Source organism: Lathyrus oleraceus, chromosome 2 (assembly GCF_024323335.1).
Source record: "Lathyrus oleraceus cultivar Zhongwan6 chromosome 2, CAAS_Psat_ZW6_1.0, whole genome shotgun sequence".
In the NCBI taxonomy this organism is placed as follows: Eukaryota; Viridiplantae; Streptophyta; class Magnoliopsida; order Fabales; family Fabaceae; genus Lathyrus; species Lathyrus oleraceus.
Genome location: NC_066580.1, coordinates 52067932 through 52085966, shown reverse-complemented (window position 1 = coordinate 52085966; position 18035 = coordinate 52067932). Strand labels below are relative to the sequence as shown.

The window sequence follows — 18035 nt, the reverse complement described above, 5'->3', positions numbered from 1 at the left end:
TTCACGTGGAAGTGATGGAGAGGAAATAGGGATCATCTTGACCATGTTCTGTGCAGTTGGTGAAAAGCAGCATTACATGTCCGTGGCGAAAGCCACAGGGCCATGGCGAACGCCATGGTACTTAAACTCTAAAGTGACATGGAAAGGGGCGTGGCGAACGCCACAAGCCCAGAACTTGCATTTTCAGCATTTTCTTCTTTTCTTCCCTTTTTCTCCATCTCTTATCTTTTCTTTACTTCTTTCTCACGCATGAGTTTTACATCAACAAATACCTGAAACAGAGCACCAACACCGGCATGATACAATAAAACATGCACAAAATCATACTAAAATGCATGCGAATCGAGTAAAATAAATGGTATAGGTTCATGTTATCAGATGACATTCTTATGGCTTCTCCATGAATCTGCTCAATAACCCGACACTTTGACAAATATATGACCTGGTGTTGCATAGATACCTTAAGGATCCAATCATTTGCTTGTACAATGTTGCACTTACGAACTTATCATTTGTATCCTTTTTCAATTTTTCGCCAGTCTCTAATGGTGTGACAACTGTATTATAGTTACTCATCTTGAACCTTTTCAAGATATATTGGGCATACTTCTTCTGGTGCAGAAACACTCTCTCACTTGTGTCTTGAAACTCCATCCCTAAGAATCATGACAATTTTCCTAGGTCAGAAATTTTAAATTCTTGCATCAGTTTCGACTTGACCCCTTTTATTTCTGCTTCGTCTGCACCTGTAATCAACAAGTCATCCACATAAAAGCATATAATGACTTAATTTGGCATGCTTGCATCATTGACATACACTTCATGTTCAGAGACGCATTTTGAGAAACATGCCTCGATTAAGAAGTTATCTATTCTCTTATTCCAAGCCCTTGAGGCTTGCTTCAAACAATATAAAGCCTTCCTCAATCTATTTACCTTTTGTTCCTGCCCTTTGATTTCAAGTCCTGGTAGTTGACTGACATAGACCTCCTCTTCAAATGTTCCATTAAGAAATGTTGACTTTACATCTAATTGATATATCTTACATCCTCTGTATGATGCGGTCTACACAACAATCCTGGTGGTTTACAGCCTTGCACTAGGTGCATAGACTTCGTCGAAGTTGATACCAATTTTTTCAGAAAACCTCATTCCACCAGTCTTGTCTTATGCTTGGCGATTTCACCATTTAGCCTTAGTTTCAACTTGTAGACCCATTTCACATCAATTGGCTTCTTGTTTTACTTTTCGACAAGCTTTCAGGCCGTGTTCTTCTCGATTGCTCTGAGTTCTTCTTGCATGACTGCCAACCAATTTGAATCACTCATAGCTTGATCTTTACTTTAAAGGTTTTGCTATCTGAAAATGGTGCCTTCAGGATCATTCTTCCTTCACCATTATACACCTTCATCATAGTTTCTTCCAACTTCATCTTATACCCTTTGGCAAGTAATTGACATATGTTTATCAAATTACTTGTTATCGAAGGTACATATAGTACGTCAGTAATACTAGCCCTCTTACCATCTTTTCTCACCACATATATGTTTCCTTTCCCACTTGATGTGACATGTTTGCCATAGGCAAACCTGGTCACTTTCTTGAGCAATTCATCTAACTTGGTGAATCAATTTTTATTACCAGTCATGTGGTTACTGCATCCTGAATCCAGGTACCACATATTGGTTTTTTTACCATTCGATTGAGTATTGGCCATGAGTAGCATATCATCAGAGTCGCTTTCTCCAGCATGTGTATATTGCATTTTGTCGTTATCTTTTGCTCTTGAATCCTTCTTTCTTTGACAATCTCGAGCATAATGACCAAATCCTTGACAGTTGTAACATTGCACCTCCTTCATGTCAACTTTCTTTCCCGAATACTTGTTGCCTATGACTTTCTTGGTTGAATCAGAGTGATTCTATGAGTTCTTGCTTGACTTTTCATCATTTGCAATATCCTTTATTTGCTTTGCCTTTTCTTTTCCAGACATCTTGATAAATCTTACTTGTAATGCTTGTTCAGATACCTTCTCCCTTTCTAAGTTCCTGTACTTCAGCCTCATCTCATGAGCCTCTAATGAAGCTTGAAGTTATTCTAACTTCATCTAAGTTAGGTTCTTGTACTCTTCAATAAACACTACAATGTAATTAAAATTTGCAGTCAAAGATTTCAACATTTTCTCAATCTTCTGCAAATCATTGATCAATTCACTAAACGCCTTCATCTGGTTCGTGGGTAACATTAATCTTGAGAAGAAATCAACAACTAATTCATCTTCTTTCATCTGTGTTATCTCAAACTGCTTTCTCAACATCAACAACTTCACCTCTTCATTTTTTCATCTCCGTCGTACAAGTTCTTTAATTTTTTTCACGCTCCTTTATACGTTTCTTCTTCAATAATCTATCGAACACATTAGGATCTACATATTGATGAATCAAGAAGATAGATTTTCAATCGTTCTTATTTGTTTCTTGTGCGCAATCTTTTGAACATCATTTGCATTCACTTTCAATGCAGGTACTCATTCACTCACAATTTCAGCCACATCTTGAAATCTGAAGATGATCTTCATTTGCGCAATCCACCTCTCGTAGTTCTCGCATTTGAAAACCAATAGATTCGTTAGAAATTGTGTTGTGATGTGTTACCCATTTGCCATTAAAGATTTTCTCTAAATTGCAATCGGGCTTAATCAATTTGTTGGAACAATTAGGATTTCCAAGCAAAATGAAGAGAGAGAGAGTATTGTGAAGAGAGAATTTTATTAAAGTGAAATTTGTGTACATTGATTTACACACACACAACAATTGCCACAAAACATTAAATTTACTTACATTCCCCGACACTTACATTATATATTTGACTTTGTCAAATACAACATTTTCAAATACATCTTGCCTACGAGTATATTACTCACTCTTTATATTTCCAATTCAACGGAAGAAAATCTTATCTTTTGTGAAAAATTTCGTTTGGCACCATTCTCTCCTACTACATTGCACATAACAATTGCAATTTTTCTACAAGCTCTTCCTCAAATGATATATTATCAATTTTTTTAGTTTGGACTTTCTAATGCATCCATTGTCGTAAACAAATTTAATTTCGTACATTTTGTTAACAATCTATTTCCATAGGTTATTAGTTAACTAAAGGTTATAATAGTTACAATGATTAAGAAGTGGCAGATGAATAATACTAATAATAATGAGTGGTTGAAAATTCTTTAGATAGATAAAATTCACAATAAAAAACACAGCCTGCAAAAGCATTTAGAAATTGTTAATAAAGAATCCCAATAACATTTTTCATGGCTACCTTCCTTGCCTGTCTCCAAAGCTGTTGGGATCAAAATAAAGTAGCATAAGAAAAAAAAAGACATATTAACCATAAAGGAATAGACATAACCCCTGTAACAAGCAAGCTTTATAAAAGCTTTATCCACTAGAAACCATGTGCAAAAAGTATATATATGATGTAAAAGTAATAAAAACATTGCACTCAATTCTATACTCTTTTTTTTTCTATTATTGTTTCTTATTTAGTGGTACCATTCCAGCTTTGCACACAGATCATCATCAGTATTTAATTTCTACTTAACACATGTCATTTATTCTACTTTATTTTAGGCCTAAAATACTTATTTAATGTAACTTTTTAAATAATTCTGAAAAGACTTTATTTTAATTTATATTATTGTTGGATCAAGTAAGAATTTTACTTGACTTTTTTATACTTTATATCCAATTCTAATAATGTAACAACCTTTATATCAAAACTGCATTGGCATATATATTATATAGTTGAGTACAATTAATGTCATTGTGAAAGTTTTCTCTTCTGGAATTGGCAATGGGTTTCACTGTTGGCTTGGTAAGAAATGTCTTCTCAAGAAACCATGCTATTAGGTCTCATGAAAGCAAAGTAAGTCTCTCAAATTATATAGTTTCCTTCTTTCTTCTCCTCAAATTGCATTTGTCTTGATTCAGACAATTTTTAAAATCATCTGAATCAGAGTCAAATGTATATGATGTAGCCTCAACGCGCACGTTGAGGCTACAGAGATATCAAAAGTATTGATGTTGCAGTTAAAATTACGGTCTGAAATCTAAGTTCAGATTGTAATTATCAACCGCGAGTTAGAATAATATAATATACTTTGCGTAAAGTTCAAGAATTCTAAACAAGCTTTGAATTATCTCATGCTAACAGATAACGCGACGCAATTCAACTGAAAATAGAAGATGGGTTTCTGTTAAATCATACTTGTGCGGAAACGAATTCAATTCAGTGCTTGCAGAGGAAGATTCAGCTTCAATCAAGAGCTCTGAAGTCACAGTTACGCAGTCTCTTCAAGAAGATTTCGCGACGGATAAAGACGATACCAAGAGTGAAGAAACCGTTGAGAATGCAATAGAGAAAAAACCAAATTCGAACCCGAAATCATTGAATGAAGAAGAAGCGGTTATTATAATTCAATCAGCATATAGAAGCTTCAAGGTTAATCACTAATCATTAACTAATTACTAGTACTTCAACTTTTAGTATGTTTAAGCAATGCTAAAGAGTTAATATTTGTTTATGCTACAATTTCAGTTAAGGTGTAGAAATGAAGAAACCGAAAGGTCGGAAACTCGCAAAGAGAAGCTCGAGTTAGTGACGGAAAGTCCGGATAGGAAATCTATGGCTACATCAGTTGAAGTTCAAACAGGAAATTCCACAGAAGTTTTCTCACTTGAAGGAGAAAATATGAGCATTTATAATCATATTCAGAACAGGAATAGAACAAGAGGAATAAAGCAAAAGGTAAAAGTTATAGCATAGCAAAAGGTAGAAGTTCATATTTGTTTTGTCACGTCGTGACTAGCCTACACAGAGTCTCGCAAAACTTAAGACGGTCCTGGTAAACGAGCTCGATTTGAGAGAAAACATAGAAGTTTAAGAAATCGTAGTTAACTTAAACGACTTATAATATGAAACGGAAGGAGTTCTAAGCTATATTGAAAATTTTCAGGAAGATTGGGATGACAGCACTGTGAGTAGCAATGTTTCGAAAATGAGAATGCAGAACAGAATGGAGGCAACAACAAGGAGAGAAAGAGCATTGGCTTATGCTTTCTCACAACAGGTAATAAACAAAAACCATTAATAAGTGTTTAAGTAATAAGCGCTTAATTAAGTTGTTTATCTGTATTGATGTAGTTGCGGATATGTTCAAAGAGAAAACTAGCAAAACATAACAACATGGAACAAAATATGAGCTGGAGTTGGCTTGAAAGATGGATGGCAACTCGACTTCAAGACACTTCATCGGTTGAGAGCCATGCTATGAATCAGTATGAAAATTTCACCAATGATCACAAAATCACTATAAAGACGAGATTTTTAGATGGTTCTGGTGGCGAAGAAAAAGAGAGTTGTGGATCGAATGAAGTTCCGATTTCTTTTGATAATTATTCAGTAAGTTCACAAGAAGAAAAAGTTAGCAACTACAATTTATCAACTACAAAGACAAATTTCAAAGCTAGGAGAACTGTGTCCAGGAGGAAAACTGTGCCAAGTTATCAATTTCACGATGATCATTCAAAGGTTAGAATTTCTTCCTCGGTCAGAAACCAGAAACACGACACTGACAGTGAAACACCGACACTGATAATAATTTGAAAAGAGTAAATAACTTTAACGTAATCACAAGTGTCAGTGTCGGTTTCAGATATAAACACGGACACGTCTTTTTTCAGAAGTGTCGGTGCTACAGAAACATAGTACATTTTATAAATATGATATTTATGTTGTTGCAGATAAGCATTACAGATGGTTCAAACAATGCTAGTAAGGATACTAAGCAAAAATCAAAGCAAGATGGAAGCAAAACAGAAATCAGTCAAATGACAATTAGCACTTCTAAAACTTCTAATGAGTGACTTATTGTAATTAATCTACCTAATAAAGTCAACTAATTATGTGTGTCTAATAGTATTGACTAAGAAGAAGAACAAAAATTACATTAGCATCCTCAGAGGTTTATAATGAGTGACTTGAAAGTTGTTACATTAATATGTGTTAAATAAATTTAACTAGTGTGTCTAATATTAAGATGTAATTAATGGTTGGTTTTTATTTAGGTTCTAATTCTATTATTCTGTTTGTATAACTTGTATTCAGCACAGTATATAATATTAATTGCAATGAATGAGATGGTTGTTGTGATGATTTGCTTTTCATATATAGTTTGTAGTTGAGTTAGTTAAATTTGTTAGATAACTTGCATTGCAAGTAACAGAGCTGGTTAAGCATTTGCTAAGTATTTCAATAGTTTGTTGTTGAGTTAAAACTGTTAAATGTTTTAGATGAATTGCATTGCAAGTAACATAATCTGTTAAGTGTTTATTAAGTGTTTTTTTTCAATTAGTTGAAGTTTAATGTCCTATATCTAAGCTTAGCAATACTTGAATAAAAAATCAAATCATTAAGAAAACCGTGAGGATTCATTTTCTAATATTCATGTATAGTTATCAATTAAACTGCTTTAAATAAACATCAATTAACATTTTCTATTTATCATGATAAAACCCCGTTCGTTATTTAAGAAATTAAACTTCAAGTCATTTATTCTATTTTACCTAACAATTCCAAAGTTTGATGTAAATAATGTTATAATAAAAATATTGCTGAAAATACCCTTTATCATATTTTTATTATTGGAATCTTAAGTACCAAAATATGAATACCATAGAACTTTTTTTGGTGTTATGTTAAGTAAATCTCTTAAGTACTAAAAACGGTCCAACTATTATTTTAACTATTAAAACAAATTATTTAGAAAAATATTACATTTACAGCCAAAATATATGAAAAATGAATTGAAAATAAAATATAAATCTAATTATAAGTTGATTCTCTTATTTTATTATATTTATAAAATTAATCATTCTATTTTAAATTCACAATTTTAATTATTTTTTTTATTTCTTTCACTTAAAACTATTGAAGTGTTCCTTTTGAAAAAATTAATACATGAAAAGTTATTGTATGGATCTTTATAAATTTTTAAAAAATAAAAGATATAAATTATGCCATTAAAAAAATTAGCATGTCATCTATAAAAACGTCAAAAGATTAATATAAAATTTTTATAAAATTTTAAAAATTAAAAATAGAGTTTAGAAGTTATGAACCAAGTACCGTTCATACCATTTGTTATTGACATTTTTTATTTTTTAACATTCAAAAGTAAGAAAAGTAAGAAGTAGTTGATCTTTTATAAAGAATTTAAAGACTTGTAAATAATAATGTTATATTTTCTAGATTTATGAATACAACTTTTAAGATGGTTGATTTTGAATTCAAAAAGAAGTAGTTGATCTTTTTTATAAATATTAATGTGAATTAACAATTTAAAAAAAAGTTATTATACACTATTAATATAACAAAATTTATATTATCTGATATCATGATCTATTTGTATAATTTTATAGATGATTAAAATAAAAGTTAGAGTTTTTCACCATGAAACTTGTCTATGATTAATAAAATGTTTAAAATTCTTTTAACTTATTTCAAATAAATTTTTAATGGATATCAAAAAAATTCATCAAACAACCAAAATAAAAGACATGGTTTGTTTGTTTTGTTACCTACCAAACGGTGACATTAAGAGAAGATGGGCAGTTTTGTCTTTTTCGCATCGTCTTCAACAGTTAGTTTCCTTCTCCATGTTCCCGTATGTTGTCTCTGTCTTTCATCCGATGAATCAACAACAACTCCAATCTCCACAACCCACAAATCAAAATGCCACCTTTCTTTCTTCTCCTTCTCTTCGCCTCTTCTTTGATTCACGGACACGCACAATCTCTACCCGAAACCCAAGGTTTCATATCCATGTTAATCACCCAAAACGGCCTTGATTTTGTGAAAGACCTACTCGTGAGAAAGGCAATTTCCTCCATAGTTTCACTCCATTTACCGAATATTGAAAAGGGTACAAAGATTCCGTTTTTGGGTAATGTTTACTTGATGCTTTCTGATATCACAATTTATCAAATTGATGTTGCTTCCTCGGTTGTTAAGCCTGGAGAGAGTGGGATTTCGATTGTTGCTTCTGGGGTTAGTTGTAATTTGAGTATGAATTGGTATTACGATTATAGTACTTGGATTGGTCCTGTTAAGGTTTCTGATCAAGGTTTAGCACATGTTCAGGTATCAGAATTTTGTTTCATTTTGATATACTCTAGCTTGCTGCACACTGTGTTTGGATGTTTTAACTGTAAATAGTAGAATGACAGAATATGATTGGATGTGTTTAATCATGAATGAATAAATCTTATCATTTGAGTAGATTTATGAAAGAATGTAACTCTTTGAATGGAAAACAGTTTTTTCTGATCTTAAACTCTTTTCAAAATCAAAACTCTGAAATTGTTCTTTGAAGTGGTGAAATAAAGTCTTGGAGCGGTGGAGCAAGTTTCCGGTACGGCAGAGAGGGGCGGACTTACAAGGCAGACCAACGCACATGTCGGTAAATGAGTGAAAAGTAGAAGTAGCATGAGAGTAAGAATGAATTGAATACCTGAAAAGGTGTGATCTGATCCTTATATAGTATGGGCGGTTAAAACCACCACTGTGTAATTCAATGCCTTGTGCGGGTTGTCCTTCGATTAGATTCAATGGTAAGAGATGTGATGAAGGGTGTGATAGTGGATGTGCGATCTATATCAACGAACTCCAAAGTTTTTTGAATGAGATTTTTTTTTTGGGTCCGTAGACGAAGTGGTAATAACCACTAGAGACTCACACACAATCGTAAGTATCAGGATTCAACTCTTGTGATGACGTCCAACCTAGCAATGTTGGCTTTTGCCTGTTGAGCTAGGATTTTTTAACGAGATTCGCAAGTACCTATTGCATCTAGTTCTGAGGAACTGGTGAGGGCGAATCAAAATTAAACTTAGCGTCCGCACACGCTTTGGTTTGGAGTCATTGCACAATCCTCCTCTTCATCTTTATTCTCTTTGTTGTAGGCTTGTAGCATCCTCATCCCACGAAATTTGTCCAAAAATCTATGTATGTGATTCATGTTTTGCTTATTTTATATTTGTGAATTGTGACTACTCTTGTGAACATGGGCTCAAAACTATACCTGTTTCTTGTTAGTATTATTTTTGTTTTTATTTGTTCATTTTCTTCATAAATGTAATAAAAAACTGATAAGTGCTAATTTTGGAAAGGTTGAAGGCATGGAAGTTGAACTCTCATTGGGATTAGAGAACCAAGAAGGATCTTTGGATCTCAAACTTAAGAACTGTGATTCTTCTGTTAAAGATATTTCAATAAAACTAGACGGAGGTGCATCTTGGCTTTATCAAGGGTATGTCAGCAATATTTCATTTTTCACGTATCGTTTTTATGTGACGAAAAATGATTTTGCGGTGTCTTGACTTAGTTTTGATTCATATCTAACAGGGTTATTGATGCTTTTGAAGGAAATATTGGATCAGCAGTAGAAAACGCTATCACCAAGAAACTTGGAAAAGGGATTTCAAAGCTCGACTCGTATTTGAAAAGTCTTCCAAAGGAAGTTCCGGTCGACGATCACTCTTCTTTGAATGTAACTATTATCAACGATGTGTTACTAAGTGAGTCGTCCGTTGGATTTGAAACCAACGGGCTATTTATACAAAGAAATGATTCCGTACATATTCCTAACCTCTTACACAAGAACTCAAAACTTCCAATTCTATGCACAAATTCATCGAAAATGCTAGCGATCACTTTAGACGAGGCTGTTTTCAACTCGGCATCAGCCCTGTATTATGATGTAAGTACGGATGTTTGTTACGTCCAGACTATATCAAAATTAAACATTTTCTTATATTATTGATTTTCTATATCACGGGATTGGAATAGTGTCGAACGAGAAATTTCTTCGATGTTTTCAGGCAAAATTTATGCATTGGATTGTGGACCAAATACCCGATCAATCTCTACTGAACACTGCAGGATGGAGATTTATCATTCCTCAGCTGTACAAGAAATACCCAAATCATCGAATGAACTTGAATATATCTTTGTCTTCTCCTCCGGTTGTGGAGATTTCAAATCAGAAAGCCGGCGTGCACGTATTCGCAGACTTAACCATCGATGTTTTGGAAGAAAATGAAGTAATACCGGTAGCATGTATCTCATTGGTAGGACCTTTGATATTCTATTCAGCCGCAAAATTCGTCGTGTCTTTATACACTTTGCAATAAGTTGTTCTTTCTTGTAGATCTTTTACTTTGACGAGTATTGATATATTCCGTCTTGTTTCCGCAGATGATTCAAGCATCGGGTTTGGTCAAAATAAACGGAAACAACCTCGTTGGAACCATCAGATTGGACGACTTTGGAATGTCACTGAAATGGAGCAACATTGGAAATCTACGAATGTTCCTTATTCAGGTGCGTTTATATTGCACATAGGATAAGTACTTCTGCTATAAGCGCGATTAAATAAGTTGATTAAATAAGTTGTTTATCCAAATTAATTTTAAGATGTGTTTTGTTGATCGAATGTGTGTTTTTCTTTTCTGGTGCAGCCAGCGATGTGGACGATTATCGAAACGGTCTTTTTGCCGTATGCGAATTCGCATCTAAGTAAAGGGTTACCTCTGCCTATTATTCATGGTTTCACCTTACAAGATGCCGAGATAATCTTGTCGACATCGAAAGTTGGAGTTTGTAGTGATGTATCATTTGCAGAATCAAACAAGCATTTCTTACAATTCATCATGTAGATAAAATGTGTTTTTTTTTATGCATTGTAAATATTTCAAATCTGAAGTCAATATGATATGTCTCTACTTGTGCAATGTTATGTTATTTTTTAATTGTTTTAGTAATTAATACAAGTACTTGCTATCATTCAATTATATCCTAATATTTGGATATTTTACCTTGGATGCATAATGCATGTTTTGTAGTCTTTAAAATCTTGTTTGTTTTAATCAATTTCTTAAAATTAAAGACATAAATTATAACCAAGTAAACTTTATTTTGACTTTTGATTAGTAATAAATTATTCTAAAGAAATATTATGTTATTGAAGTAAAATCTTTTATAAAAGATGTTTTTTTTAAATGTTGAGTCAACATTTCTTTTGAATTTTTTTTTTTATGTTTCTGGCATAGATAGATGATGACGATTTCAAGTCCGCGCGACTTTGTCTTAATATTTTGATCGACTTCAAGACCACGCCATTGTAATTAGGTATTGTCTATTTTAGGTGTGAAAATATTTACAGTTTCGTCATCAATGTTTAGATCGATTTCAAGTTCGTATCTCTGGCACTCCGAGGTATTGTTTGTTTTAGTTTCGACATCAATGTTTTTAGATCGATTTCAAGTTCGTATCTCTGGCAATCCGAAGTATTGTTTGTTTTAGTTGCTTTGAAAATTATATGACTTTGTCTTTTATAAAAGATATCCAATTAAGTTGAGGTGGTATATAAATTATTCTTAACATTGATTCTCAAGCAAATTATTTTGACCCGTTTGAAACTTTATTTATTTTAGTTTTAAGAAAAGTACTTTTTTTTTCAAAAATAATTTTTAAAATATTAAAAATCTTTTTAAATTCATTTTTTTATATATATTTGAAAATTAATTTTAGCATCTCATGATTAAAATATAAATTAAAACATAATCAAACTCACAATTTTTAAAAAAGATGCATCTCAAAAATAAAATAAAAAATGATTTTTATGAAAAATTATTTAAAATGATTTTGAATTGAAATTATTTTTTAAAATTTTGATTTTCAAAATATATTATAATAAAATTATAAAATACTTAAAAAAATATTTTAAGATTAATTATTTAAATAAATTTTTTATTTGAAATTTTTTAAAGAAAAATTATAATTGTTTTTTATGAAAATACATAATATTAAAAAAAATTAAAAAGAAAACTAAAACAAACTAACTCTTGATTACAAAACAATGGCAACTACGTCAAATTGAGTCTAGAGTAAGAATCTCAATATCTCTCACTTAAATTATTAAAACAATTTATATTTTAATAATTTAGTGGCAGTTTTAAATCCACCATAAATTTTTTTATCAATTATTAAAAAAAAGTTAAAATTTTACATCGGTTTAAAATCGAAGCTAGTTGAACTTGAAAAAAATTAGACAAAATCCCAGTCTCAGAGCCACAAAGAAAACAATGAAAAACTATTTAGTCATAAAAAAACAATACAATTTTTTTTTTAATTTAGTAATTAAAATAATATTTTCTCCGTTAATAAACGAAAATAGCTTTATAAAAATACTATTTCTTAAAACAAAAAACAAAACCAGTACACCAAGTTAACCTTATCTTCCACAACATCATCATCAGTGTTTCTTCAACACAGTTACTTTCCAAAACCCGCTTTAAACCCTTTCCTCTCTTCTCTCCATGACGATTCTTCCCCTTCGCCATTCCACCATGCAAATTTCCCTCACAAATCCCCCCTTCAAAACCCCTCAAATTTTCCCTTTTCACCAACCAATTTTCTCTCCAAAACAACCCAACCAACTTTCACTTCAAACCCATGTCGTCAATTCCCTTAAAGGCTCAGGTTATTTATCAGAAATCAGCAAAGCTATCGATTACGAAGAACAGTACCGTGTTGCGAAATCGCAGGTTATTCGTAAAGGTTTGGACTTGGAAGGTTATTCCATTGAAGGGGTTTCAATTGGAGGACACGAGACGTGTATTATTATTCCTGAATTTAAGTGTGCTTTTGATATTGGAAGGTGCCCAACTAGAGCTATTCATCAAAATTTTGTTTTTATTACTCATGCTCATCTTGATCACATTGTAAGTTATCACATTTTTGCTTGTTTCCATTTGTGCTTCTTTTTTTGTTGCTGTTGAATTAATGTATGTTTGGTTTCACCTTTGGAGCACCCATAATTGATTCTGGATGTCTAGAATTGATTCTGATATGTTTGGTTTCTCTTAAGTATAATTGGTTTTGCTTTCCATAATTGATTCTACTTGAAGCCAATATTTGTAGCTTTTGAGTTTAATGGTGATTTAGCACTGAATTTATTGTTCAACTCACTTTTGCCGAATTACGAGTGACATGGTGAGTTTGAAGCATATCTCATTAATTCAACAGTTGCCATTGTATGGTTAGCCAAGGCTCCTTATTGGTCATTTTCTGTTCACAACCATAGCTATGTGAATTCTTTGGCATAAGAAAGAGCATTTCTCTGCCTCTACTTTCCATGATCTTGCGATCCGTAATTGACAATACTGATGCAGTCTGAATATATTTAAAAAGATAGCTTCTGAAAAAGTTAAGACATAGATGATAGAAGCTGATTTTAACTTGTACTTGAGTTAGCATAAGGAGGAACGGTTAGTTGCATATGGAGGGTTATAGATAGCACTATCAAAGTTACTGACATGTGCTTTTACTTCCTAGTACTTTGTTTTTGAGAGTTTTAGGCTTTTATGTCTCATTATACAATGGCAAGCTCATGATGATATTGAATGATTTAGGGAGGACTGCCGATGTATATAGGAAGCCGTGGTTTATATAATTTGAAACCTCCCACCGTATTTGTTCCTCCTTGCATCAAAGATGATGTTGAGAAGCTGCTTGATGTTCACAAGTCCTTGGGCCAAGTTGAACTGAATTGTGAATTGGTTGCTTTGGATGTCGGTATGTGTCATTTCATTTGTTCTTCTTCGATGGTCCGAGATTCTCTTTGAGGAAATGATTTGTAAAGTTTCATTTCAGGGGAGACGTATGAAATACGGAATGATCTTGTTGTTCGACCGTTCAAAACACACCATGTTATACCAAGCCAGGTATCTATATTAGAACTTACCTCACTTGTTTATGTGGTGGATTTTGGCCTTCTGCCATCGAGAACACTGCAATGCGTTGCAGATCTCGTTGGGTAACGATGCAAACCTGGTTGAATTTTGCAGGGTTATGTAGTTTACTCAATTAGGAAAAAGCTGAGGAAGCAATACAGTCACATGAACGGGAAACAAATTGAGAAATTAAAAAAGTCGGGCGTTGAGGTTTGTAATATCGTAAACTCGATTCTAATTTGAATTTGTTATCTTTATTTTTAATGAACTCTTGTTTCTAGATTACAGACACTATATTATCTCCCGAGGTGGCCTTCACCGGGGATACAACATCGGATTTTATGCTTGACCCGCTTAACGCTGATGCATTGAGAGCAAAAGTGCTTATAACCGAGGTAAAATACAATCCTTTTCTAGAATGGTTACAATAATTTTGTCTACGAGTTCAACCTACTTTTTTGTTTGATTTATTCGATTGTTGAAATTGTTTTAACAGGCAACTTTCTTAGATGATTCAACCACCATAGAGCAAGCACGCCAACACGGTCATACACATATATCTGAGGTAACACTTTATCTTTCATTATTTTATACGTAGTTTGACAGAACCAAGACGCACAAAGATGAACTTTTCCGGATCTCATGCCATTTAGTGATTTTTGTAATCATGTGTTAATTGTAGCTCATTGAAAATGCTCAATGGATTCGCAACAAAACGGTTCTGCTGACTCATTTTTCATCAAGATACAACATAGAGGTACTATTTTAGTTTTCCTTCAATATGTGCATGATACTATTGTGTAGCGAAATTTTAATGAATATCTATCGTAATAATGTTATGTGCCGATCTATCTGCAGGATATTCGTCAAGCTGCATCAAAATTGCAGTCCAAGGTGTCAGCAAAAGTGGTTACTTTAACAGAAGGCTTCAAATCATTGTACTCTTAACTGTTCATTCAAACTTCAAAGTCGATAGAAGTGGTACCAGTATCTGTATACCAATGAGCACTTAGAGAAAGAATGTAGTAACCCGTTTATGAAAAAGAATGTTACAAACTTCATTGTTTCTTGTAAATGAATGAGTTGTATCGGTAATGTAATTACTATTAGATCAGCACTAAAGATGTTCTTTGGCTTAACAATATGTCAGTTTCATATGTTTTTAAAGGTATTTGTTAAGAAATGTGATTGGACCTAACCGAATCCTACAAAATTGTTTGGTAGAGTGAAGACTCTGTTCAAATCATATATTATTATATGTGAGACTCTTAACACATCGTCTCACGCTCAGGACTAGAAAACTAAAGCGTGGAAATAAATAGTGGGTGGTTCGATAGCGGAAACTATAATAGTAGGTGATCCATCGGATCTTAAACGAGTCTCTTGATACCATGTTAAAAAATGTGATTGGATCTAACTCAATCATACAAAACTGATTGGTAAGGTGAGGATTGTCCTCACTTATAAACATATGTTTAGGCCATATATCATCCGATGTAGAACTCTTACCAGTATTATTTGTAGTTAAAATAAACATTATCTTATATATTGATTTCAGCCACATTGTGAATGTTTCGAAACAGATTCACTCCTAGTTCTTAAGCTTCGAATTCCTCTTGATTACCATCAACTCTCTCTTAAACTTTCTGATATGGATCTCTATCCATGATCATTTCTGGTATCTAGTCGCCATTATTGCTTTGTGTTGGTGACAATGTATCTCTAATTGAGGATGCTTAGAGTCTACATCATCGTTGGTGTAGGCCTTCCATTATGTGTGTTAGAGTTGTGAATTCGACGACTTTAGGGAGCTCGAATATTGTCATGTTAGTATGATCTTAGGTTTAGGGAAATTTTATTAACTCTACATTAGAAATTCATGTTTTTATTGTTAAAATTAGGTTAATAATTAATCGCATAAATATGTTCAATAAAACAATTAGGTTAATAATTATATTTTAGTGTAAAAGTGAAACAAACATATGAGCATGCATATGTGTATTTATAGCTATTTTGACTTTAATTCCGCTTTTATGTTTCTAACCGTTATGTACGTTACATTTTTATTTATTTATTGTTTTGTTCCCTCTTTGTCTAGGATTCAGATGTATGATTCATATCTAAATTTGTTACATGACTCGAGGGTGAGTCAATCATCTGACTTAAAGCCTAGTTGGCCTCGTAATACGATGACATCGCACACATAGCGAGCACGTATTGGTTATGATAGATGTCGTCCTCCATTCTTTGTGCCTCCTACATGAGTAGTATCAAGTGGGTCGAATTTCTTCTATGCAATATAGATGTGGGACATCATATTTATAACAAATACACAACCCCTCAAGCATGTGACCTGTAAGGGAGAAATAGTTAAGAAAGAAATATAGTTCATAGTGTTGGAAAAAAATTGGTTAGTGTCATATCCCATGGATTTTGATGATAACAAAGTATTTAAAGAACAATTGGGTATACTAACATCTGTTCAAGTTTACATAAATATTTCATTTATAACAGATGAATAAATGCTTGAGGAATATGAATTTGAAGATCAGACTCTGGCTCAGAAGACTACTTCTGAAGATTTTTCCTCTGATGGAGATCCAGACTCTGAAGAAGTCAACTCTAAAGAAAGTCAGCCTCTAGTGACCCAAACTCTGAAGCTTCAGAAGTCAAGAAAAGGACTATAAGGTGATCAACCTCTGAAGAGTGAAGTTTGAAGTAAAGTTATCCTCTGAAGCAAAAGCTCTTATACCAAGGAAACTCTGACAGACTCAGAACTTTTTGATCACGTGAAGACTTAAGGAAAAATATCTTTCTTGATGCCTGAGCCTCAACAGATTATTCCTCTTGCAGAAAGATGCTTTGTTGATATGTCTAATCAAGTACAAATATAGCCCACGGTGAAAGTCTCCAACGTCTCTTTTCTCTCTTCTCTATTTAAGAAGCAGAAGGGTTGAAGAAGAAGACTACTAAGCGCTTATACAACTCTGTTACATACTTTGAAACTTGACAATCAAAGAGAAGTTACTTTATCAATATTGTTAGACTTAGAACATCTTAAACACTTGTATATTTTAGAAGTTCTTAAGTCTTAGAGTCTATCTAAGTTCATTCTATCTACACATTTGATTGTATATCAAGTGTAAGTTATTACCCAAATCTCTTAATAGTTTTTATAGAGTCAGAAGTCTTTTGCTTGTGTGCTTGGGCATTTGAAGTCTTTAGCTTGTGTGCCAGATAAAGGAAGTCTCATACCTACGTGTTTGAGCAAGAAAGTCTTGAGCTTGAGCAAGGAAGTCTCAAACTTATGTGTTTGAGCAAGGAAGTCTTATATTTGTGTGTGTAAGCAAATGAAGTCTCTTGCTAATGGGTTTGAACACTTGTAATCAGATTTGGTTATAGTGAAAATATCTTGGAAGTACAAGGGGATTGGACTACTCTCAAGTTATGAGAGGAACCAGGATAAACTGCTTATGCTCTATGCTTTTAATTTACTTGCTTCTAAACTATTATGCTGCTATCATTTGTCTACATCTGAGTCAGATTCTATTTCAGAATCTGATGAAGATATACAAGAGCTCAGACTTTGAGTAACTTTGATTCAGACTCTGAACTGAAGGTTCAGACTTTGATTTAGTTCAACTAGAAGTTAACCAAGTCTTTCTTAGTTAGACTATGAACTGAGTGTTCAAAATCTATTTGAAAGTCATCTGAAGTAGAAGCTCCCAAGGCTTGAAAGAAGAAAAAGTCAACACAATTCAACCCCTCTTCTTGTGTTTTTCTCACATTCACATAGTCACTCAAACACGAGATTTGTAAGGGCGAAGTGGTTAAACAAGAGACATGATAGTTCGCAGTCCCTCAAGTAGTAGATTTGTAAGGGAGAAATGGTTAAAAGCAGTTTCATGCAAAAAAAAATTATGCCATTCAAAGGGCTAAGACTAAGTTTTATCGTGGTCATCCACAACACGAGGTCTGTATGGGCGGTGTGGTTAAAAAAATATAATAGCATGTTTATTGCAAATGTCGATTGTGATATACTTTACAACCTAAGACTAGCTTTTATAATATGAGCCCTAAGTATTGATCAGATCTCGACGATACTCTAGTGATCGTATCTTGTATTTTTCTTCCTTCGTGGCATTTTACTGGGTGAATCACGACTCTGAGAGTTCA

At 33.0% G+C, this 18035-nt stretch overlaps 3 protein-coding genes across 3 annotated transcripts; all 3 read left to right on the top strand.

Annotated features, from left to right (window-relative positions):
- Nucleotides 1-3746: 3746 nt before the first annotated feature.
- On the top strand, nucleotides 3747-6221 carry LOC127118053 (protein IQ-DOMAIN 33). Its single transcript, XM_051048190.1, has 6 exons — nucleotides 3747-3930; nucleotides 4219-4506; nucleotides 4603-4812; nucleotides 5021-5134; nucleotides 5209-5595; nucleotides 5808-6221. Exons 1-6 carry the CDS (start codon nucleotides 3859-3861, stop codon nucleotides 5928-5930), a joined length of 1194 nt encoding a protein of 397 aa, XP_050904147.1. The 5' UTR covers nucleotides 3747-3858; the 3' UTR covers nucleotides 5931-6221.
- A 1418-nt stretch (nucleotides 6222-7639) lies between these two features.
- Nucleotides 7640-10874, top strand: LOC127118051 (putative BPI/LBP family protein At1g04970). The gene is made up of 6 exons (XM_051048188.1): nucleotides 7640-8205; nucleotides 9234-9373; nucleotides 9469-9823; nucleotides 9945-10193; nucleotides 10321-10446; nucleotides 10584-10874. The coding sequence occupies exons 1-6, from the start codon at nucleotides 7798-7800 to the stop codon at nucleotides 10779-10781; spliced, it is 1476 nt and encodes a 491-aa protein (XP_050904145.1). The 5' UTR covers nucleotides 7640-7797; the 3' UTR covers nucleotides 10782-10874.
- A 1457-nt stretch (nucleotides 10875-12331) lies between these two features.
- LOC127118052 (tRNase Z TRZ2, chloroplastic) lies at nucleotides 12332-15001 on the top strand. The gene is made up of 8 exons (XM_051048189.1): nucleotides 12332-12848; nucleotides 13539-13701; nucleotides 13780-13850; nucleotides 13974-14069; nucleotides 14141-14254; nucleotides 14356-14424; nucleotides 14542-14616; nucleotides 14718-15001. The coding sequence occupies exons 1-8, from the start codon at nucleotides 12444-12446 to the stop codon at nucleotides 14805-14807; spliced, it is 1083 nt and encodes a 360-aa protein (XP_050904146.1). The 5' UTR covers nucleotides 12332-12443; the 3' UTR covers nucleotides 14808-15001.
- The last annotated feature ends 3034 nt before the right edge of the window (nucleotides 15002-18035 follow it).